Raw genomic sequence first — 22,782 nt, 5'->3', positions numbered from 1 at the left:
GATCGTCACAGTTGATCGCGGGTGGGTCCCGTAAGGCGTAAAACTTGCCGGGACACAACCTCGCCCCCCCAAAACTGGAGGTTCGTTAGCGTGAGCTGGCAGGCGGTGGGAAAAAATCTAGCCAAAAATTGTACACACTCTGTACACCGTCTCCTCTTCCAGCGTGAGTCTAGTTTGATCACCAGGCTTTGTTTCCACGAGCGTTTGCCCCGATTGGGAATCCACCATTTCGTGCGTTACGGAGTGCGCCCAGACTCGGTCAGCCGATACCACCCGCCCCGAAGAAAGGCGAGAAAGACACGTGAGATCTTAGGGATCCGGTGCAAAGATCTTGAGGGTGCGCACACTCGTCCTCTTTTCTGGTCGGGTCGGTTAAATGCTAAGACACGCGGAAAGAATAATTGACTCCTTGGATGGAAAATGTTGAATTATTTATTTGGGAAAGCATCGGCCAGTGCCTTCTCTCGACGACACTTACCGTGCACCCCAAACACAGCCGCGTCGTGTCTTTGTCTTTGAGACTTTTGTGAGCCGTACTGTACGGTCCTTGAGCTAATCCCATCCGAGGTGTGTGTGCACACAAAACAGTTCTGCTTGGGTGTTTTGCCATTCACGGGTTCAAGCTGCCAAACAACGTTCACCGCGTAAATTGACGATTTTTAGTAGAGTGAAAGAATTTTGATTGACACTAGATGGTGGAGGGGAATTTCATAGGACTGCCTAAGTTGGTACGCCGCACCGAGCTTCAATGCAGGAGGGGTCAGCAATACCGTAGAAGGCAATACGGATGGCCATATGATTGGACTTTCCACACCTTTCTGTCTCGGGCGTTCGATCGTCGGTCTGTCCGGAAGTAAACCAGGCGTGCAATTGCCGACCTGCGCTTGATGATCAGCTTTTCCTGCTTTTCCCGGCGTATCACTTTAATTGCCCGAGCGCATGAAATAATCCAACCTAGTTAATTGGATCCAGTGGATCCAGAGAAGTGGAATTTTTTTCAGGATTTCGACTCTAAATGTGTTGTTTGTTAAATTTTTTCACCCCTGTTTAGCTCATGAATATATTCCCCCCCAAAAAAAAACGTGGGAATTGATTTGAATTTCATAGGAAAACGGAAGATCGGTTGCGATCCCAATTACCTACCCACGGCTGCAAAACCCACTCAAGCGCGATCTTTCCCTTCCTTATTGGCACACCAGCATTATTAGTCACACCAGAAACACGGAGACATTTGGATGGTTGTTTTTCTTCGCTTTCCTAATTCTGGTGTTTTACCTCCCACTTCTCCTTGCCATCCCATCGCCCTAGCACAATCTATTAATCACTACTTATGTTCTCACTCGGTAATTGAGTCGAGGTAAGCCGCCCGCCGGGTTTGATTCAAATTCAAAAAGAAGCGCAAACATCACGTGAATGAAAATCGTGGCATGCGCGCGCGCGCACACACAAACGGTAGTAGCATCGCGTCCCACGATGACACTTCCGCGGCAGCTAATAAACGATCCGATTCGCGCAACCACTGTGTGACTCACGGCAACCTCAGGCCTGTGTGTGTGTTTGTGTGGGTTCATGCCTTCCGATCCATCGCGAAAACCACAAACGCGCACTTCAATGCTACAATTATGCGCCGCGCCTCATTATTGCCAGTTGTCGGGCGAGCCCCTAATTTAGCAGGCAACTGGCGGCAAATGGGATGTAAATATGAAATTTATAGAAATTGAATTGAAATAATAAATAAATTTGCCGGTAAATCTGTTTCCCCAATTCTCGGTCGCTCCCAGTGCGCTGCATGAAGCGGTAATGAGATGAAACAGACGGAAGACGGTTTGAGAAATGGCGTTTTGCGAAACACGCTACAGAGAAGGCCGCCGCCTCGTTACCGGAACGAAATTGCATTACAAACAGCGCTGCAATCGGATGCACCGAAACAGACGTGCGAGGCGTCGTGTGTCGTGGGAGACGCATTGCAAACATAAGCACCCTCTCGGGGCGCGCGCACACACTCAGGCCTCAGTTGCCACCAGTACGTCAATGCGGTGTAAGGCGTGAGATCGAAGGAAATCAACGTTTACCGCTTCCCACTATCGGTGGAACCCTCCCACATGACTCTTTGCCCGGTTCCTCCGGTGTGGCATATGGGCGCAGGAATGTTATGCAGAAATTGGACCCACGAACGCCATTGTGAGCACCGGCTGACGAGAGCTTCCCATCGGGTGCCGTACACATAATTAACTTCCCTGGCTCCCGGGAGGAAGATCCATCGGGACCGGCCCGTGTCCTCGCCGTGACAGCGCGACGCTTGAGCACCCGTTGATTGTCAGTTAAATGAGAACGTTTTGATTTGCAGAACGTTGATCCTGCCCTGCCGTTGCTGTGGTCTCCGGCCGCTGCAAATATGTTGCACGGCCATGGCAGAACGGTGATCTTTTGATTTTCATCCGTGGCTTATTTTTCCTTGATCCACCCGATCCGCTTTTTGTTTGCTTTTCCCGGCAGGACACAGCCTGCCGGGCATCCTGATTTGCCGACCGATGAATAGGCAAATTTTTCTCTCGAAACCCCGGACCGTGTTGTCTTCTTCGTAATTAGATGGCAAATGGGATCGTGCAACAGGGTAGTACGAGCGTAGAATCGGTACAATCGCCACCGACCAAATAGATGCTAAATTGGGTGGATTATCCCGTAGATGGAGTAGTTTTATTGGACCTAATTCTTCTTTGATCCTGGCGCACTTACTCGCTATCTTGGCCGGTCGATCTATGACATGCTCTGGTAATGATGTAGAGAAATTCTTTATTGCATTTAATGCACCTTTTGTACTTAGGATCTTGAATCATTCAACGGGGGATTTGTGCCGATTTAAATATGATGGTCATAAGTTCGTTTTCTACGATTGATTTTAAAAAGGACGGATTTTTTTTCTTATTGTTGTCTTATTAAAGATATCTTTAAATTTTATAGATAATTTTAAAGTAACTTTAATTTCCATTTGCATGCTACAATTGCTACAAGCTTCGACGCAGAAATAAAGCGTGAAGCGCAGCCAATAATCACCATCTGTTGTTCCGAGTTGTCTAGTTTACTACAACAAATCGATCCACACAAAAACATCATAACCTATCCTCACACACAAACACACCCGTGGGCGATCAATTCTGCTAACTAGTCTAACAAATGGTACACGGAAGGAGTCACCCCAGGGCTTGAACCAAACCGATGACTAATGATCGCTCGATCGCGTTCGTCCGATCGCTCACATGTGATGAATAATTAGGTTCCTAAATGCCTCGGTAATTAATACAATGCCGTTCCAAATTTAGAACCACCAACCTCACCTCGCGTCCCGTTGTTGGTATGTATCCGTTCCGGGTGTCCAACAACGTCGTCGGTGCGGTACAGATTTACCCACCCGATGGAAGTGCAAAGGATAGTAAAATAATGACAATATGATTGAGCTTTCCCTCCAGCACACAGGCACAGACAGGCACAGGCGTTTCAGTTGCCCGTCACTTCGGTGCCCGATGAACCGTAATGGTTGGAGGCCTTCATGTTTTTCATTTTTTGTCCGTACCGTTTACTATGCTTTATCCGTTTGCCACCCTTTATATTTTTTCGCCCCACCGGACTCACCAATCATTGGAAGCTCATCATCGGATGGGCGCGTATGCTGGAGGCTTCGGCTCGGAGGGCGACCCGGACGCGGACGATATTTGTATAATTAATGGAACTTTTTCTTCTACAGATTCTTTCGCTTAAGACACAAACACAATGATCTTGCGAGAAAAAGACGTATCTCATCTTCGTTTTTTTTTTTGTTGTGTATTGTTGTTCTTGCTTTCTATGTTTTGTTCGTGGAATAATTGAGAAGGGACAGGCAAGGATAAGTTAGAACAGAACCATGATGCAAAGGCGCGAAACGCGAACAAAATATCATTTTTCTCCAAACCACTAAGAGAAGATGAAACCTGTGGGTGCTCGATGAAACAAGTACCAGTTTGCTTTTGAATGCTTTGGTATGGCAGGACGAGCTGAAGCCAGCGAGCAAAGCTGGTAACGTAAATAGCGAAGAAAACAGTAACTAAGGCAGGGAAGAATCTTTTTCTTTAATTTTTGATAAATTGTTTACAACTTATTTATGCCTTCAAGAGTGTATTTTTTTCACTTCGTACACAACAGTACGATCGCATCGCAAATGAAAGGGGAAGCATACGTCCTTGGTCGCTCACCCCACGGTCCCACGTGAATTGGGATGCTGCGTTTGCCTCTTTTTCGTGCATAGAAAAGCAGTAACTCCAAGTACCACGACTGTTGTACCTTTCGGTTGAAGATGAAGATAAATTAACGATTGCGGCCAATATTTGTCAAAGCTTATTGTAACGCCCGCAGCAGTACGAAGGGCTCCCCAATTTGGGAAGTATTGGATGGAAGCGAAGACGATTGTCCCAAGATGGTCACATTGTTACTTTCTATTACTGTCTCCCCAATCAACCGCCGCTTTTAATGTCTCCATCTCGCTCTTTCCTTGCTGCTTCCTGCAGTGATAATTTCTATTTGATCATTTATTTCCAAACCATTCCCAATGCATTCCTCAAAACTGTGACACACAAAAGCTCATTCCTCACCAAAAGGGTGTCGACCAAAAACCTTGGTCAAGTACATCTACCGCAGCTCATCTTCGAATGATCTTCGTGCGAAGCTCCCTTGGAGACGGTTAGACTACCGAGACACTTAAATTCCATCTCAGAAACTCAGAGCTCACAGTTGGTTCTGTTCCCTTTTGTTTCCAGCAGGTCAAACCATACCAAAAACCCACCAAAACTCACCCCATTTATTAATGTAAATTGAAAAATCAAGCACCTCTTTTTTTCCCCCATTTAACGATGTTTGCCAGTTGTTTTAGGCTGAAACAAGACAATGTTACTCCCATCCCAAAAATGAGTCCCAAAAAAGAAGGGACCCTTTGCGGCTTCGGGTGTCACCTAGGCGTTTGCTTCCGATCCCGAACTCCCCAAAAAACCAAAAGAAAATTGTTCGTGTAAATAGTCCAGTACAGTGGGAAGAATGTTAATGTGTTGCACACTTGTCGGCACACGGGAAAGCTGTAGGTGAAAACACCCAACAAAACCAAACAACACAGCAGACATTCTCAAACGTGAAGCCTTATTTCGTTAGCGTGTTCCGCGTGTTAGTTGAGCGACCCGGTAACAATAACTAGCAGCACTGCTTGTGGCACTAGTCGCGATTAAGATGCTGCATTATCCATTTACAAAATGCAACACAAAATAACTTCATTCAAGTGCAATAAACAAACAGGAGAAGACAAAACCAGAAACAGAAACAGACAAAACAACAATAAACAACAATTTATCTACAAAAGCAACACAAAACGAAAAAAGCAAAATAGATAAACATCAGTCTCATCAGCAACAAAAAACGGAATGCGAATAAAGGTAAAGACACTGATTAAGCAATTAAAATGGCTCCCGGGCATTTGATCGCTTTGCCAAGTTGCAGTTCTTTGCCGTTTTTTCCATGTACACCGTACAATTGCAATGGCGAGTGAGGGTCTGAGGGCGTAGAAAAGAATCTCTACGTAATCGTTCTCACTCTATTTATTACCATCATTTCTACGGACACTTCTACTGCGGTTGTGTTTGATTGCTTCGCACTTCCTACCGTTTTCCTTTCGGTGGAAGGTGCGAGGATTATGAATTATTGCCCCGAAGCATAAAAATCATTAATGAAGATGTCGGTGCAGAAACGATCCTCAGTAGTGGGGAATAGTAGATTTTGTTCTGCAATGGAATTGCTCAGTAATAAACACTTTTGCATTAAATGTTATCGTTTTTGTGTTTTTTTTGTTTTCCCATTTCCCCACAGATGGAGGTTGCACGATGCCTACCAACAACGATACGACAACGATTCTCGGCGGACAAATTGTACCGATCCCATGCAATGGTCGGGGTAAGTGTGAGTCCGGTCCGATGGGTATGAGCTGTACATGCCAAAGTGGCTTCACCGGACCATTCTGTCAGCATAGTAAGTCTTTTGATTGAATTTGGAGATCAAACATGATCATGTCCTCACTGAACGGGTTTTCCTTGTTCTCTTTTTCACTTCCAGATGTCAACGAATGTACCTCGAACCCATGTGCCAACAACGGTATCTGCATCGATGGGGAAGGTGACTTCTCATGCGAATGTCAACCGGGATGGACTGGGAAGACGTGCACCGATCGTGCGATCCAGTGTCTACCCGGTCAGTGTTTAAACGGTGGATCCTGCATCCCGTCCCAGTTTGGTGGAGCACCCCACTGCCGGTGTACACTCGGATGGGGTGGACCATTCTGCAGTGAGCCGCTCGACCAGTGCCAGGGGCAACCGTGTCACAATGGCGGGACCTGTGAGTCGGGTCCCGGTTGGTTCCGGTGTCTTTGTGCGAAAGGATTTTCTGGTCCCGATTGTCGGATAAACGTAAACGAGTGTTCACCGCAGCCGTGCTTGGGGGGAGCGACGTGTAAGGATGGCATTGGAGGCTTTACCTGCATCTGTCCGGTTGGTCGACGTGGTGTTCGGTGTGAAATTCGTATGTATTGCTATCTTTGTAAGAATTTTGGGAAGCGAATTAATGGCTCCATTCTTATCCCTTTATTGCAGTTCTCTCCGATCCATCGTCCGTCTGTTCGAATACGACCACCAACTCTCCATACGATCCGTTGGTTACCAGCGATTCGCTTAGCAAACCGAATGGAATGCAATCGTCCAGTGCCGTACCAGGTGCTCCAGACGAAAGTACCTGTAATTCGTGCATCTGCGTAAACGGCAAACCACGCTGTTCGAATCTTTGGTGCGGACTTCCCAACTGTCTCAATCGGAACCAGTCCAATGGTGCCGGAGCGGTCTGCGAAAGTCATCAGGTTTGTGTGCCGACATCGCAAGAATCCTGCCTAACACCACCGTGCCAGCCACGAGGAGATTGTCGTACGTTCGAGCCATCAAGACGTGTGGCACCGCCAAAGATTCCAGCACCGACCGACTGTTGGCCAAATCAGGTAAGGCTGAGAGCATCATCGGAACTTAACCAAAACCAGAAATTCACGCAAATTTATCTCCATTCTCAGGCTACGCTTGGAACGGCCTGTGCCCGGGTATCGATACTGCTCGAGTTAAATCGGCTCGTGCGCGGTACGTCAGTGGACGGAATGTGCCATCTGCTCCGGTTACAGCTCGGCGAGAAACTCATCAAAAATCCGTCCTTTGACGTGTCCGTCTTCATTGTCGTACTGTGTGATCTCAAAACTGGAACGAATGATACGATTGAAGTGACACTGGTAAGCATCGGAAGTCTTCTGCCACACAAATGCTAGAACGGTGACTAAATTTCTGCTTTTCCTCCACAGTCTACTCCGACGGATCCCATTGTTGGTGCCTCAAGCTTAACGGAGGCGGTTCGATTGCTGGCGGAAATCCTTTCCCGCCAGCAAGGCGTACAGAACGACTCCTTTCAGTCAGATCTCGTCGAAGCTGCACCACTAACCTCAATCCTGGAGGTAAAAGTTGAAACGGCCCTGGTAAACGAGGGCACCACCGGTTCCAACTATCTTATCGCGATCGGTTTCGGCATCGCGATCGTAGCCCTCTGTCTAGGTGCAGTCGTGGCACTGCTCTGGCGCCAGAAGCTACACTCGCACAGTGGCTCCGGCACGAACCTTTCGCCACATCTTGACCTGTCCCGTGGTATGGACGAGGAAAAATCGAACAATCTACAGAATGAAGAAAACTTTCGCCGCTACGCTAACCCACTGAAGGCGAGCTCGAGTTCGTTGCGTGGTGCGATGGAACTGAGCCTTAATCCGGCACCGGAAATCAACCAGATAGCCGGCCCGAGCTCGGTCCATCACCGATCGCAGCAGCTCTATCCGCCCTGCCCACCGGACGGGACCGAGTTCGAGAAGGACCCGGACAAGCAGAAGGCGGCCAACCGGAACTCGCACATACTGCTGCACAAAACGCAAAATGCGGATATTATGACGAAAAACATCGTCGGTGCGATCGACAGTCAGCATAAAGACTTTGGCAAACGATCGATCAACGATCACACTGCGTCGTCAACGACGAACGTGAGTGGGGCATCGAGCACCACGCAAAGTGGGACGGTAGTGTCCGGCCACCCGGTTGCGGATATAGCGAACGGTCCGAGCACTTTGGCGCCCGAATCGGACGTCCTGACGGTGCACGTGTAGTGTACGGTTGTTATCCTACAAGCAAATCTCCTTAGCAAATCAATTGTACCCGGCCCCCTCGTACAGCGTGGCAGCGACTTAATGTACGAGCGCGGACAATTGAAAGTTCATTAATGTTTAGTAGGTTATTTTTTATACATGAGTAACTAATTTATTATTCGCCAACGTGCTGTCAACGCTGTTTTGTTAACTGTCTTTCTTACATTACAAAATGCTTATTATAATTTCCGTTTGCTGTACATACTTTCCCTCACTAGCAGCCGGATCACTTACGTACGGGCGATATAGGGAAGCGAAAGAGCGATAGAGAGACATTTTCGTTGCTGTGCAATCAAAACAAACGTTCGCGCTATACAAACTCGGTTCACAGGTTCAGTACCAACACAACATTTCGACTGTTAGACATTAGCAAAATTCAGCCAGAAAAAGAGGCAAAAACGGCCATTTCAAATCTAGCAAAGGGGGTGCTCCCGAAGGCACAGATACTAAAACACGTGGGCAAACTTGTAACGAAGAACTGACAAGGAAAGCTGTACGCCTGGGACGCGATAGTTCCGTTGGGCAACTTATCGGTTCGTCGCGTCACGATCGTTCAGGACTTTTGTTTTTTTGCCGCGCAAAGTCCATCCGCATCGAACGGTACGGTGTTTTGTATTGTGTGGACAGAAGTTAAATGTAATGTGATATTAAATAAGTGAATCGAATCGAGGGATAGATTTGTTTTTTTTTTTTCGCAGTTTAGTGTAAGCGTTTAGGGCCATTCTAGATCGTACGTGTATAAAGCAATGAAAAGGTTTTTCTTCCTGTCGCGTTACAATAAAAGCGAGAGAAATTGAAATGTCTCAAGTCTGGCCTGTCGCGATGAAAAGGCCACAGAAGAGCATAATCGAACGATGCATGCCATTTTTGGTTTGTTTGGTTGTGTCCGTCTGTACTACATCCGGAGGGGCACGAATCGACGACTTCGAGAGGCGTGTTAGGGTGCGTTAGGGCTAGAAGTTAGCGGAATAAATAGTTCCTTGTTTAGCGTTGTGTTGTGAGTGTACAATTAAGTAATAGCCAGTAGGATAAGCTAGGTGGTAGGCTGAAGCTGCCAACGCATTTGTTTCGTTGGCAGCTCGTTTATACCGATCAAGCGTCACGCAACTCGAATGTACATTATTACAAATTAAAGCAAAAAAAAACGAACATTAACTCAAAAACAACGAAAGAATGTACTCAATAATATTTAAACGTATACAAATATAGGAAAAATAGAAGCCTGCGGATGCGAAAGATAGTTAGGGACAAAAGGAAAGGAAACATTCCTGACTCTTTTTGTTTTGTTTTGCTGTGTGTGTGTGTGATTATGTAAATAATGTAAAAAAAATAACGCGATTATAACGTACAATGACAACAACAAAAACTGCGCTAGAGCATGGCGTACATTTTAAGAGGAGACTAAACGCAAAACACTGACACAAGCGATTAGTGAATAGGATACAACAAACAAGGACAATCCAATGTAGAGGAAAGTGAACAGAGAACAACAGACACAACACATTCCAGATAGAAAGATCCACGAGGTATGTTTTGTGTGACACGTGCTCATACATGTCATGCGATTGATAGTACATAGTACTTAAACTTAAGTTGACCCTCAACTCGGCCAACCCCGGGGAAAAGGGTGACGACAGCCGTTATTACATTTCATCATTTGTTCATCGTTTCATTACACACGTTCATCGTTTCTCATCCACAAATAGTAACAGCAGGTGCATCAGTTAGTAACACAGACGAAAACACCAGCAAGCAGCAGAGATAATAGAAGAAGAAAAAAAACGGAACGCAATAAATGTCTTACGAAATGGAGAAAATTCAAATCAAACGTGTCCGACCGGGTTTTACTTTATTTTTTTCCCTTTTCCTTCTTAGCCTTCTTCACGATCGGTGGATCGGTCGGATGTTTGTTGAGATACTTTAGTGCCATCGCACCGGTATCTACTAGCTTCTTGGGCACTTCAAACGCGTCCATCAACGCTTCGAGCAATGGTCGATCGAGCTTAACGCGGAATCGTTTGACCGCCAGCTCAAATTCTTCACGCACCAACACCGTATCTTCTGCCACCGCTAGCTGCAACATCAAGTGACCAAAGTCACGCTTCGCTTTTGCCTTCTTTGGTTTCTGGGCCAAGAATCGGCAACGTTCCAGAAGCATTTCCTGCACATCGACCGGGCGTGCCGGATTCGCTCTGATCACGCCTTGGTAGATGATCTGTTTGGAGGGGCTTTTACGCTTGCACAGACGGCACAGTTTAGCGACAGCTTGTGAGATGAATTGGAACGACCCGAAGGAAATTACTTGCAGCGAAGGATGCTTCGCGAAAGTTCGCACGAGATCAATCATAACGGTGTCCTCGAACATGTTGCTACCGAGCCACAGTTGCTCGAGTGTTTCACATTTCTTCATCATCCGTGCAATAAAGGACATCTCCAGCGGTGTTAGTAGATTATGTTCTAAGCTGAGACATTTTAGGTGGGATTTTGGGATAGTCTTTAAAAGGGCACGACCAAGTTCTTCCCCGCGTAAACCATTCCAGGAGAGATCGAGCTTTTGAAGGGTTTCATTGTCAATGGTGCCCAGCAAAAGTGGAATTATGCACAATGCCTCGTCGTACAGCTGATTGCCTTTAAGGTTCAATTGCTGGACAGATTTTTGGGTGGACAGAAACCGTCCCACTGCCTGTCCACTTGCGATGTGTAGATGGTTCCAGCTCGCATCGATCGTCTCTATACAATCGCTGTAGGCGAGTGCATTGAAAAGAAAGGATCCTCCTCGATCGGTAACTTGACAGTGAGCTACTTCCAACAAGCGCACTCCCGAGTTGGACAACGCTTTGCTCAAGATCTTCATGCACTCATCGTCGATCGTATTGTAAGAAAGCGATAGATGCGCAATCGTTTGCAGCTCTTCCAACACATTTCCCAGCAATCGCGACAGCGACGGATTAAGCAAGCGGTTCCGGCTTAAATCTAAACGTGTCAGACACTCTGGGCGTGTCCGGAGCAATCCATCCAGCGCAATTTGAACATGTAGATTTGTGTATCCACAACGCTGTAAACCAGGATCGTAGTAAACGATTTATCAGCGTTCCTGTTACTTTTATCAAAATCATACCTACGTTCAAGTCCAGTTCCACGTTTGCCGAAGGATTTTGTTCAACCGTTGTCAGCAACTCTTCGACGACCCGGTAAGTGGTTGCCCCAAAGGTGAAAGATTGCAATCGATACCATTCGAGGATAGTTTCTGGTTCGTCATCATCCAAAATATTGGACAACTGGCTGCATGGATCTTCCAGCTCTGCAAACTCTTCTGCATCGTCCACTACCGACGACTGTGAGCTAACACGGTAGGGGCATACTTGAATTTTTTCCTCAAGATTAACTTCCAATTTAGACATTTTTTTAGATTTTTTATCATACAATACTTTCCCTACATTAAACGACTATAAATACCATGGGTTACTCGATAAACGCCGCTATCGTGCACGAGCCGCCACTGCTAATCCGATGTCGCTGGATACAAACACAGCGCGTTGTCTGCGACCGCACGCATGGGTAGATAATTGAATCATGGATTTTCGAACGATAAGATATCCTATCACCGGCATGCCGGCATCCCCGAGGCGGGAGTTTATTTTACACTCGAAGCATATAGACAAAATCAGTTGTAAAGTGAACCTGTAAAGGCCGTCACTCTGTGGAATCGAAATTCGCCATCGCTATTTTGCAATGATGGATACAACAGTTGGTTGGAAGGAAAAGTTGCAAAACCGATGGGACATTTTCTATCTCAAGTGGCAAATTTACAGCATGACATATTTTCTCGAACCGTGGGAAAAGTGTCTAGTCAGTATCCTTTTCAAACGTGATTTTAAACTTTATTTTGAAACGTGTTTTCTACCAAACTTAGTACAAACAGCCAAAAAGAGTGTGGAACAATGACGAATGCGCTAAATCTTTTTATGGCACATAAATAGAATAGAAGAATAACGTTATTTTGCTCCGCAGTTCGAAATGTGTTTAAATTGCGTAAATTGCACATAAATTGCACCAGTTTGTACTAAAACGAACCTCATTTTCAAATTTGTGCGTGAAGCTCGCTCATAGCCTTTGGAGCCATTCGGGCGAAAACAGCCCTCCTTCGCTAGTGGCGAAACTGTCACTTCTGTCAAAACAGCTGTTGTTATTGTTGCTATTGAAGGGCATTGTTTTGATCGCTATCTGCGGAATAAAGGAAACACATTAACTTTTCGACACAACATTCCCTTTCTGTACACAAAAGTGGTACAGAACTTCTCACACTAATCTGTACACTGTTTATGTGATTTTTTAAACCATCCTACATATTGTGCTGCATGGTTTTTCGGTGTAAAGTAAAACACCGTTCAAAACATACGCACCCAATCGCCATACAAAGCTGGTTTAGATAAGAAACCGCGTACGATTTTACTTCGCTGCGTAAAGTAAAGACTCATGAAACGCAGCAAAACGACCATTTCCGCTGAGTCAGCCTGTTATCAATCGCTCGCTACGCAACCCTGAATCAATGGATATCTAAAAATCACCCTTCTGGCTTTCAACGTGGAACACCTGAAGACAAAATCAACCTAAAATCGACGCTCAATTGTGTGCATATATCATTGATAAGGGAGTAGTCCCGCGCTGATTACGAAATAATATTACTCAGTACAACCCAACGGAAAGCCTAATCGGGGGGTGATTCTGATTCACGCCAGTACACGCGAGGATTTTAAACTAAAGTGTTGGCATTGTATCAGCTAGTGCTAGTGAACGCTGCAACTATGTTCCGTAAAATATGGAAATCGATTACATCCGTGTATCTGCTGTACGAACTGAACACCTGCATATACATGTTGGATCCGTGGGAAAAGCGCTTCGTCAGTATCCTTTTTGTAGTGAGAGAACAACTCGACTGTATTGAAAACAGGACTTTTTGGTCGTTATAAAAAACATTCAAACTTTAAAACACCCCATTTTCCTTAACCATTACCTATCCCGCAGATGCTTTCATATTTGCCATTTTAGGACTGCTTATCTTCTCCAGTTACACTTTCCTTCCGGGCTACACTCGAAAGCTGGTTAATGCTTTCCTTCCTGCCCATTCCGCGCTGGCCGATCTCGACCTGGACCATCAACGGTCAATGGAGTTAAACATACACTGACCGTAAACGAAACGGGCGAACCGTTTCTGTAATAGTGCAACCCCAAGGACCAAGGACGTGATGAACTAACGCACCGGTGAAACTTGCTAACGTGCTGGGCACAAATGTCGATACACCACGTAAATGCTAAAAGTTAGAAGAGGAACAGAAAAGCAAATGCATTTAGTCAAAAAAGCTGTGTTTATTTAGGTTCAGATGCTTTTTTCTCTCGATTGTTTGATAACGAACGATAGTTTAGAAAACGTGGTACAAAGTAACATTTCAACGGTTTACTCTCGCATTACGATGATCTTGGAGTGATTTATATGTGTAAGCGAAAATATAATATACCCAGTGTGACGAGCTAATGATCACATAAGAAGCAAATAGAAGCATTATTTTTGTAGACAAAGCTGATCCAAAATTTATCCTGCGGTGTCTATTGCAGTGATGAGAAAGTATCGCTGGATCTGGTATATCGGAACAATTACACAAATGTAACATACTTGCCTAGTTTCAAAAAATTAAAATATACCTGAGTTCAACAGGTACAAATAAAACTTGGTTCCAGAAGCTCAGAACAGTTTTGAAATTGTGAAACTGATAAGCAGATCAACTTTTGAATATTCATTTATCTCCAGAGATCAGGTACCGAACCGTTACTATTTTTAAAGTACTTTTTCCATCACTAGTCAATTGCGTTCGGTTTGGAAATGATTCTAATACCTTTCGCTAGGTTGTGAGCGTGCTCAGAATAAGAACGGTAACGTTTGTTATTCCAACACGCTTCTGTCAAAACTGCTGCGTGCTAACCGCCTCATCCACTGTACGTAAACAAATCGGCGCGATGGATAATTTTTCCGAAATTTTCATCACAATTAAACCACTTTTCGATGCTGTTATAAGAAAACCAACTAAAGAAGGAATACTGAAGCTAAACGAACATCTCAAGCAAGTGGACAGCAACAGTGTGCTAGTATTGCAGAACATTTTTCTTCAGCAATTAGTCATACTCGTCGACGCGGTACCGGGGCAGTGAGTAAAACGATGAATCTGCTGTATCGTATCCACTTTTACCCCGTTTTTTAAGTACCTTCTTTTTACAGAAATCAAAACGAATTAAAAACGCACCTTCTAGAATGTATCATCACCATTCTACAGAAAGGTCGGCTCACGAAAGCAGTGGCATTAAAAACGACGCTCCTAGCCACAGTAAAACTGATTTACGACAAAGAAACGGGTAAACTACGTCCCAACCTTTCGGAAGAGTACAAACTGTCCGTACTAAAAGTGCTATCGTTCGCTACACGCCACATCCAAACCGAGCTGATCGAGGAGATTTACGTGAAGGAAAATTTGACCCTCCTTTCGCAAGCCATCTTTGTGTGCGTCCGCATACTGGAAACGGAGCGTGCACGAAAGTTACGTTTTCAGGCAGTAGACTCAGTCCTGTCGTTGTTGCAAATACACGATGATTTCGATTTCGACGATATCGTGCTTCGGTGCCAGGTGGCAGAGCTGTTGTTTATCGCCCTACCGAAACTGCTGGCCATTTTTGTGTCCATCATCAATGGGGACGAAAAGCAGGGTACTGCCGTGTACCGGATCGCCATAAAAGCACTTGGCCGTACGCTTAGTTTGATTTTTGAAGATTATTCAAAAGAAGCGACGAACGATGAGTATTGCGTCGAACGATTTCGCCAGCTGACGGCAAGTATGGCTGGCAAAGATGGGAACGCTAATGTGTTGGGTTTGGGATTGCGGGAGGATGATAAAATCAAATATTTCAACGAGACGGAACGTACGCGGGAGTGGTTACTGCAGGCGGAGAAGAAGGTAGAGAAGGTACTGCAGCTGATTCTGCATCTTCGCGGGCATGAGGAAGAACTTGTACGGTTAGAATTTGCCAAAATGAATTGTGAATTGTTACGAAACTGCACTTAGTAAGTAACTCCATGCACATCTCACGCGTTGAACAATTTGGCTCGAAAATGCAATATTCATTATTCTCGTTCCAGTAACATGCCCACCTGTACCATGCACTATCTTCAGACCGTAATTGCCATGTGTCACGATGAATCCGAACGCGTTCGCGCTGCGTGCGAAAAGTGTCAGGAATCTATGCCCAGTTTTACGATATCTTTCGCTGGAAATCGTACCGATGAACTGTTTTTCGAAGCACTCAACCAAATGCCACGAATCATCTACCGTGGCGAAGAACGGGAACAAATAGCTAACTTTCGCCTTATTACTGGATTCCTTAGCTTTTTTTCTGCGTCGCAGCTGGCTAGCGTATTCTCCTGCCAAAATATTCTGGAACAGTTCATCATGGTACTGTTGGCTGCCGCTGAGCTAGAGAGCGTCGATGAACTGATTCGCCGAGAGTACGTTTCCTATCGTTTTCAGTACGAAGAGGGTTTCCATTTGCAAAAGGAGAAAAAAGAATCACGATGGATCGTACTGAAGAATGTGTCCTCTGCTCGAGCGAAGCAATCGTTTCTCGATCTTATCCACAAACTGCGAAAGCACGAACAAGCAGTAAATACGGTACTTATGTACATTCTGGAAGACTTTTACGCCTCTCGACTGAACAGCAACGGTTATCTGTTTATTTTGAGTGAATTAATTCCGGACCCGAACACTGATTGTAGTCCCGCTCAGTTGGAACCGTTCAAAACGTTGCTCTCGGAAGTATTACAGCCACATCATTGGTTCTTAGAGCTGGATGAAAACGACAACATAGCAGATCAAAAATATAATGCATTGCACATCTGTCTCGTGGTTCGTACGATCGCTCGACTTGCACGGTTAATGAAGGACGAGTTCCATTGGAATCTGTACGATGCGTTGAGAATTCTCTTACAATGCTGTGGCAGTACACTGAATTGTATCAACGAATCGACTGAATTAGCGCTCGACGTTGTAGCACACTCGCAAGGACTGTCCAGCATCGAACAGTTGATACATCATAATCTCGACTATATATCGCAACAAGTTACACGATGCTTGAGACGCAAAGAACACTTTCGTGATGGTATGAACATACTCGAAGCTGTACTACGCTTCGTACCGTACGAAACGTCCAATGTGCTTGAATCAACCGTTACACCGATCATCATGAATATCCTTGACAGCTACTCACAGTATGGCGAAAATAATTCGATTGTTTGTCTTCGGGTGTTGCAAATATTTATCCACTCGATAAAATTACGTTACGAGCACTTTATGAACCTAGAACCAGCGAACCCTTCGAATGAGAAAGCTTCCACTAATCTTGTGGAGCAAATTGAGCGATTACAAAAGCTGCTCCAACAAGAAATTGCAAACGAACCGGATGATATTGAATTTAAACCGGATGAAGTGACCGAAGAGCAGACAGATATAGATGAGCATGGAAATGAAGCAGAAATGGAAGAGAATAAAGACGACGAAGAGTTGCTGCCCGCACACGTCAAGATCGTGTTGCGCATCCTGACTGTTAACTTCAAACATCTAGCTTCGTCCGACGATGCCGAACGGATTATTGCACTGTGTACGCTCAACGAGGGTATCTATGTGCTGCAACGGTATGAAAATCAACTCCTACCTTTAGTGCACAATATCTGGTTCAACTTTACCGAGCGATTCTCGGACCGGAATCCTGCCGTTGTGAGCAATGCATTCGATTTGTTGCTAACTCTGGCCCGACTGGCAAAAGACTTCATTCGCAACCGTTCACTCGAGTAAGTAGTTTCAGAAAGCGCCTATAAGCATAGGAAACATGTCTAACGTATAATCTCTTTTCATTGTATTCAAACAGCGATGTACTTCCAAAGATGTACAAGTTCATGCAGGATCACTGGAACGCGGACGCTAGTGCACACCAGGTGTATAAATTGCAGTGCAAGTTTCTTGCCTCAGTTGACGAGCTGGTGCGAAATCTTAATTTCAGCGAGAAGCAACTGGATCAAGTTTTGGAGGTGGTACGCCTGTACTTGGAGAAATGTGAAAGACGGGAGTTAAGAAAACGAGCCGCTGAATGTATGCAACGTATGAGGACTGTTAATTCGCTTGCGGTCTTTCTGAAGTGTGGTTGTAAAGTTGGACTGCAGTAGGTCTGTGATGAAATGATTATAGTTAATCTAAGTAACCCATGTTGCTGGTTGGAAGTTGTCACGACACACACAGAGAGGAAGAGTTTTGTACTTGAAATATGTTTTGAAAACATGTTCTCAATCCAAGAAATGAACAAATCTGAGAGAACAGATCCGTCTGCGCAAGATAAATTGTGGCAGAAAAGTACGGAAATTAAATTTGCAGTAGAGGAGCACACCATGGAACAAGAAACTGGCGTAAAGTTAGTAACAATGGATGGGCAACAACTGTCCGATCGTTCCAAAATTTTACGGCCCGGGTTCAGTCGAAAGCAATTGATACCAATTTACGAAAAAACTAAACTGTTGCGTACTGTTCTTGAGAAGCAAGTCACGCAAAAGCTAGAGCCTTCCAAACGGTCTTACTCCAGCAATGTGCCCAAGAATTCGGCAAACCCGAATTTTTTACCATCCGTAGGCAAACAGCTGAATTTCTCCAACACCGAAGAATCAAAAGGGCACACGGTGAACGAAAAAACAGACCCTTCGCTAGGAATATTGCTACCGCACGAGATGGATTTCGGAAGCTTCCGGTACAGTTTTGGACCATGTAATCCGAACGATTCCTCCAACATCGCCGATAGCATTTTAAGCGACGCACAGATGGCTTACAACAGTTTCGAAACATCTGGATCAAAGATTAACATCGAATATTTGCTTAAACGCTTGCAGCATCAAATCATCCTGCACAACACATTGCTCGATGCGTCGGAAAAGTTTCCCAAATCAGCCTCGATAGAAAATCTTGTAAAACAGTGCATGAAAGGTACGGAAGCGCTAAATGCCCTAAAGCAACGTGTATCAGCTTACAAAAAAGTCAAACAGGCGACAAGAAAAAGTGCGCAACATTCCATCGTACACGAACTACCCGGCATCATCCACAATACTATCAGGTGTGCTGAGGAGTTACAACAATTGTCCCAAGAAATTGTACAACTGTCCGGCTCTATTGATGCAGACCTCCTAAATCGAAGTACTGCCACAGCGCAAAGTATTCAAGATGCTTCCGGTCGTTTAAAAGAAATCGAACAAATGTGGGAAAACATGCCTTCACTGGATGATGAGGAAGAATCATCGCTCGGGCTTTTGCACGAGTCTGAGATGGAAGAAACGGGCCATTTTTTGGACAGTGTGTCCAACTCTTTAAACTCTACTTTTGAAAAGCTAAATCACTCTCTTGAAGAGGTTCTACAAACACCAAACACGGAAAGCTTAAACAAATTGAAGGCAAATATAACGGAATGCAGTGAACTGCTTTCGCATATCACGCAAAACCATTCACTGTTGATGGAAGAAACTATGCCATCGGTTGGAGATTCGCTGGATCAAGACGAAATCTCTTTTTTGCATACCGTTACAGGCGAGCTGGATAAATCATGCCAGTCGGAAATTGAAGCCTTTCTGCAAATATGGAAAAAGCCTGAAATGGAACAATTTCTTCACATTTCTAAGCAAACTATTGATGATCTTTCAAACTTACGGGATGAGACAAATGAAATGTTGAAAATCGCGGTAGCTTCCAACGGCAACCCGAAACAACCGTCACATAGGAGGGAGCATCTTATCGAGCAGTTAAACGTATTGAGAGATGCTGGCACGAAGGCACAAAAACCAATCTACACCTCAATCTTAATGAAAGATTATATCGATGAGGATGACCTGTGTGCCGAACAGCAGGAGGTTTTAGTGAAAGAATCGTTCCCAAAAACGCATTCATTAAGGCGGACGGTCCAATTTACTGATCACGTTGGTGAAACTACGCCCGGTGTACTAAAACACTCTCAAATCCCAGATCAAATACACCAACAGGTTGAAAGTCGGCTCAAAATTCTAGTTCAAGAAATAGACAATTTCCAAGAAAAATTCCTCAACGCAAATGAAAATGCCGAAGGCCACCAAAATACGGCAGCGATTGAAAAAAAGCTTGACAGGCTTATGTCAATGATATCGGAGCTGGTGAAAACATTGCGATCAAAATAAAACGTTTTGTTAACAACAAAATTGAAAGTTTTAAAATTTGCCCGCTCTTTTTCGTTTCAAACCGCATGTCTAATATTCAGCGTATTCAGCAACATTTAAAGTCGAGAGTGACATTCAGCACATTATCTGCTGAGTATGATCAGCTGTCATCGTTTGACAGCATAAACCGAGCACCGAAGGAAAAAACAGCAAGCATTGCGTGCATTACATTTTGTTCCGTTTTTTTGCTGTGCCGTTTTCTCTAGTTTATTCTTTACTTGACTCGTTTTTGCGAACCTGTTAACAAGCATGTCGTCAGCGGCCGAGGAAACGAATCACAAATCGGAGTCGTCCAATGCAGCGGCGCCGGCATCGGAAAACACGCCCGAGGAAAATCCGCTGCAGGCAAAAGCCGACGAGCTCGGTGCTCGTGGTAATGATTACTTCAAAGGTAGGTGCATCATCCCCGGCCAGGCGGCATGACCATAATACATAACACCGTAAACCAAGCGAGGCACGCTATTAACCCGGTCTCTTCTCTGCTTTTTGCTTCAGAACAAAAATATGAGCAAGCAATTGCGCTGTACACGGAAGCGATCGAAACGTGCCCCAACGAGCGATTCTACGCGAATCGAAGCTTTGCTCACTTTCGGCAAGAGTCGTACGGGTACGCGCTGAGCGATGCCGATAAGGCGATTTCGATGAAGAGCAGCTACACCAAAGCGTATTACCGCCGGGCGGCCGCCCTGATGGCGCTCGGCAGGTTCAAGAAAGCGTTGGCCGATCTGGAGTTGGTCGCTAAACGATGTCCCAGCGCGAAGGATGCTCAGGATAAGTACACGGAGTGTAAAAAGATGGTAAACAAGATAGCTTTTGAAAAAGCGATCTCGGTGCAACATCAGGAAAAGAGTGTTGAGAAAATGTGCCGTGATCTGGAATTTGCGAGTGAGTGCCGACAAACGTTGTGTCTGTTTGGCAATGTTTTGTAAGACACATCTTTTATTGCTTACAGCTATCGAGGACGATTACACTGGACCAAAGTTGGAAAACGGTAAGGTTACCTTGGAGTTCATGGAAAGCCTGTTGGAGTGGTACAAGAAACAGAACAAGCTGCACAAAAACTTTGCCTATAGGGTAAGGAAATCAGCACCATTTTTCCAGTCAGTCAGCATTTATTAAGCGTGTCTTTGTTACAGATTCTTTGCGACATGGAAACGCTTCTTAAAACGCAACCCTCCCTGGTGGAGATTACAATCCCGGACAGCCAAAAGTTTACCGTTTGCGGTGATATTCACGGTCAATTTTACGATCTGCTGCATATATTCGAAATTAACGGTTTGCCATCGCCCACCAACCCCTACCTGTTCAATGGCGACTTTGTCGATCGGGGATCCTTTTCGGTGGAGTGCATTTTCACCCTGTTTGGGTTTAAGCTGCTATATCCGAACCACTTTTTCCTGGCCCGTGGAAACCACGAAAGCTTCAACATGAACCAACTGTACGGCTTTACGGGCGAGGTGGTTTCGAAGTACTCGCAAAACATGGCCGATATGTTTACGCTCGTTTACAATTGGCTGCCTTTGTGCCATTTGATCAACAAGAAGGTGCTGGTCATGCATGGTGGGCTGTTCTCGAAGGATAATGTATCGCTGGACGATTTGCGCGCGATTGATCGTAACTGCCAACCACCAGAGGATGGGCTAATGTGCGAACTGCTGTGGTCCGATCCGCATCCACAGCCGGGTCGTGTACCGTCCAAGCGTGGTGTGGGTATAGAGTTTGGGCCGGATGTAACGGAAGCATTCCTGAAGTACAACAACCTGGACTATATCATACGTAGTCATGAAGTTAAGGCGGAAGGGTACGAGGTTGACCATAATGGAAAATGCATAACTGTCTTCTCCGCACCTAACTATTGGTAAGTATCATAACGTCATTTTCCTTGTGCAACTTAGGAAAATAATAACACTTTACTATCATGTTTTCATCAACACAACAACAGCGACCAAATGAAGAATCTTGGTGCGTTCATCACGCTGAAAGGCAATGATTTAACACCCAAATTCACTACCTATTCCGAGTCGGTAAGTAATCAAGGGCTTTAACAATGGCCGAAACTATTGTACCGAATTGATTACATAATATCGTTCCTATATCTTATCTTTTCTTTTGCACTTTCTTGTAGCCCCATCCCCTCATTCGGCCGATGGCTTATGCTTACAGCTTAATGTCATAGTACAGTTGAGGCGTTCTGGACGGTATTGAAGGTTATTTCAATATTTTAAAACTCTGTTGCTATTGGAATTTTAGTTGAAAATCCCACCCTCAGTTTCGTTTTTTGGCATTGTATGCGGCTCAATGATGAAGGAGACTAAGAGAGGATAAGCTACATCCGTGGTAGACGATCTTAATTACAATTAGTTCCTTTTTTTTGTTTTAAATTCTTTCTTTCTTCTGCCCTTTCACTAGTCGTCTTCCCCTTTGCCCTTTCAATTAGTCGTCTTTTTCGTGTTCTTCAGAAGAAAAAAAGGAGAAAGAATAGCTCAGAGAGCCCAATTTAACAAAATACTATTAGTTTGATTTTCGCAGCCAGATTTGAGTGACGGCAAGTAAACAAGCAAAGCAAATGTTAAGGAACGTTATGCATTTTCCTGTTTTCATGGAACCATTACAACAGTCTATTAACATACAGTATCGCAATAGAAGTGAATCTACTGATTTCTGAGCAGGAGATGCGACTACCATTTGCTAAAAACAATACAATAACAGCAAAAGAGGGAGAAAGAAAAGCTAAACAAAAAACGGTTTCTTTTTGTTGTTGTCTACCATAGACAGGCAGAATTTCAATAATTATTTGTACATGAGTAGGCATGCAAAAAGGTATGGGGTCGTATGGTACTCTTGTAATATTACAATTTGCTCTTTTTGGTGTATGTAAAGCCGAACCTGTATAGAAACATAGAATAGATTGAACACAAGGTCCGTTGGCAAATAAGAAGCAAAAGATTTAATAGCGCGAAGCAATTGATATAATCCGAAACAATTACAGAAAATATTTTGCCGCTGTTATCAGTCGTCATGTTCGGCCAGATTTCGCAATTGAAGTGTCTCAACTAAAAATCTGATTATTGCCGTGCACTGCAGAAAGAAACCGGCAACGAATCATCCCTTCGAATGTCAATTTGAACCACAGCGTTTATACCCAGTACATCAATGCTCGACATCGGGTTCAAGTGGTAGGCAG

General features: G+C 44.7%; 10 protein-coding genes across 11 annotated transcripts in view; 8 read left to right on the top strand and 2 right to left on the bottom strand.

The window, feature by feature from the left end:
• Positions 1 to 8,242, top strand: part of LOC126556735 (protein serrate) — a 98,615-nt gene extending 90,373 nt beyond the window's left edge. The window contains exons 14-18 of the mRNA XM_050212204.1: positions 5,881 to 6,039; positions 6,124 to 6,585; positions 6,657 to 7,051; positions 7,121 to 7,330; positions 7,400 to 8,242. Of these exons, the coding sequence (XP_050068161.1) occupies positions 5,881 to 6,039; positions 6,124 to 6,585; positions 6,657 to 7,051; positions 7,121 to 7,330; positions 7,400 to 8,242 (2,069 nt within the window). The remainder of the gene's footprint in view (positions 1 to 5,880; positions 6,040 to 6,123; positions 6,586 to 6,656; positions 7,052 to 7,120; positions 7,331 to 7,399) is intronic.
• Positions 1 to 22,782, top strand: part of LOC126559071 (RNA-binding protein pno1) — a 454,598-nt gene that overhangs the window by 131,166 nt on the left and 300,650 nt on the right. The gene's annotated exons all lie outside the window — the stretch shown is intronic.
• The window catches only part of LOC126559532 (uncharacterized), a 205,016-nt gene that overhangs the window by 161,848 nt on the left and 20,386 nt on the right, over positions 1 to 22,782 (bottom strand). The gene's annotated exons all lie outside the window — the stretch shown is intronic.
• LOC126559107 (ras-related protein Rab-1A) overlaps positions 1 to 22,782 on the top strand; it is a 156,361-nt gene that overhangs the window by 113,836 nt on the left and 19,743 nt on the right. The window lies entirely within an intron of this gene.
• LOC126559236 (uncharacterized protein C14orf119) overlaps positions 1 to 22,782 on the top strand; it is a 261,691-nt gene that overhangs the window by 237,224 nt on the left and 1,685 nt on the right. The window lies entirely within an intron of this gene.
• On the bottom strand, positions 10,131 to 11,682 carry LOC126557874 (uncharacterized). The gene is made up of 2 exons (XM_050213782.1): positions 11,404 to 11,682; positions 10,131 to 11,336 (listed from the first exon to the last, which is right to left on the bottom strand). Exons 1-2 carry the CDS (start codon positions 11,680 to 11,682, stop codon positions 10,131 to 10,133), a joined length of 1,485 nt encoding a protein of 494 aa, XP_050069739.1.
• On the top strand, positions 13,043 to 13,471 carry LOC126559547 (serine palmitoyltransferase small subunit A). Its single transcript, XM_050215717.1, has 2 exons — positions 13,043 to 13,186; positions 13,307 to 13,471. The coding sequence occupies exons 1-2, from the start codon at positions 13,087 to 13,089 to the stop codon at positions 13,465 to 13,467; spliced, it is 261 nt and encodes an 86-aa protein (XP_050071674.1). The 5' UTR covers positions 13,043 to 13,086; the 3' UTR covers positions 13,468 to 13,471.
• LOC126556919 (TELO2-interacting protein 1 homolog) lies at positions 14,279 to 17,548 on the top strand. Its single transcript, XM_050212478.1, has 4 exons — positions 14,279 to 14,481; positions 14,553 to 15,389; positions 15,465 to 17,168; positions 17,246 to 17,548. The coding sequence occupies exons 1-4, from the start codon at positions 14,294 to 14,296 to the stop codon at positions 17,538 to 17,540; spliced, it is 3,024 nt and encodes a 1,007-aa protein (XP_050068435.1). The 5' UTR covers positions 14,279 to 14,293; the 3' UTR covers positions 17,541 to 17,548.
• LOC126565598 (uncharacterized) lies at positions 17,793 to 19,559 on the top strand. Its single transcript, XM_050222794.1, has 2 exons — positions 17,793 to 17,909; positions 18,006 to 19,559. Exons 1-2 carry the CDS (start codon positions 17,793 to 17,795, stop codon positions 19,557 to 19,559), a joined length of 1,671 nt encoding a protein of 556 aa, XP_050078751.1.
• On the top strand, positions 19,746 to 21,869 carry LOC126557818 (serine/threonine-protein phosphatase 5). The gene is made up of 6 exons (XM_050213714.1): positions 19,746 to 19,989; positions 20,094 to 20,483; positions 20,551 to 20,672; positions 20,735 to 21,456; positions 21,541 to 21,622; positions 21,724 to 21,869. Exons 1-6 carry the CDS (start codon positions 19,848 to 19,850, stop codon positions 21,772 to 21,774), a joined length of 1,509 nt encoding a protein of 502 aa, XP_050069671.1. The 5' UTR covers positions 19,746 to 19,847; the 3' UTR covers positions 21,775 to 21,869.

The sequence above is a fragment of the Anopheles maculipalpis genome, chromosome 2RL, assembly GCF_943734695.1.
Source record: "Anopheles maculipalpis chromosome 2RL, idAnoMacuDA_375_x, whole genome shotgun sequence".
In the NCBI taxonomy this organism is placed as follows: Eukaryota; Metazoa; Arthropoda; class Insecta; order Diptera; family Culicidae; genus Anopheles; species Anopheles maculipalpis.
Note: the sequence above shows the minus strand (reverse complement) of the source record. Positions and strands in the feature narration are given on the sequence as shown.

Bases quoted from the DNA above. Each gene is read 5' to 3' on its own strand.
- LOC126557818 (XM_050213714.1), top strand. From the start codon at position 19,848: ATGTCGTCAGCGGCCGAGGAAACGAATCACAAATCGGAGTCGTCCAAT. The intron at 19,990-20,093 runs GTAGGTGCATCA...TTTTTGCTTCAG, and splicing joins TGGTAATGATTACTTCAAAG to AACAAAAATATGAGCAAGCA. The intron at 21,623-21,723 runs GTAAGTAATCAA...ACTTTCTTGTAG, and splicing joins TCACTACCTATTCCGAGTCG to CCCCATCCCCTCATTCGGCC.
- LOC126556919 (XM_050212478.1), top strand. From the start codon at position 14,294: ATGGATAATTTTTCCGAAATTTTCATCACAATTAAACCACTTTTCGAT. The intron at 14,482-14,552 runs GTGAGTAAAACG...TTCTTTTTACAG, and splicing joins GTCGACGCGGTACCGGGGCA to AAATCAAAACGAATTAAAAA. The intron at 15,390-15,464 runs GTAAGTAACTCC...TTCTCGTTCCAG, and splicing joins TTGTTACGAAACTGCACTTA to TAACATGCCCACCTGTACCA.
- LOC126565598 (XM_050222794.1), top strand. From the start codon at position 17,793: ATGGATGGGCAACAACTGTCCGATCGTTCCAAAATTTTACGGCCCGGG. The intron at 17,910-18,005 runs GTCACGCAAAAG...GTAGGCAAACAG, and splicing joins GTACTGTTCTTGAGAAGCAA to CTGAATTTCTCCAACACCGA.
- LOC126557874 (XM_050213782.1), bottom strand. From the start codon at position 11,682: ATGTCTAAATTGGAAGTTAATCTTGAGGAAAAAATTCAAGTATGCCCC. The intron at 11,337-11,403 runs GTAGGTATGATT...CCTGGTTTACAG, and splicing joins ACGTGGAACTGGACTTGAAC to CGTTGTGGATACACAAATCT.
- LOC126559547 (XM_050215717.1), top strand. From the start codon at position 13,087: ATGTTCCGTAAAATATGGAAATCGATTACATCCGTGTATCTGCTGTAC. The intron at 13,187-13,306 runs GTATCCTTTTTG...CCTATCCCGCAG, and splicing joins GTGGGAAAAGCGCTTCGTCA to ATGCTTTCATATTTGCCATT.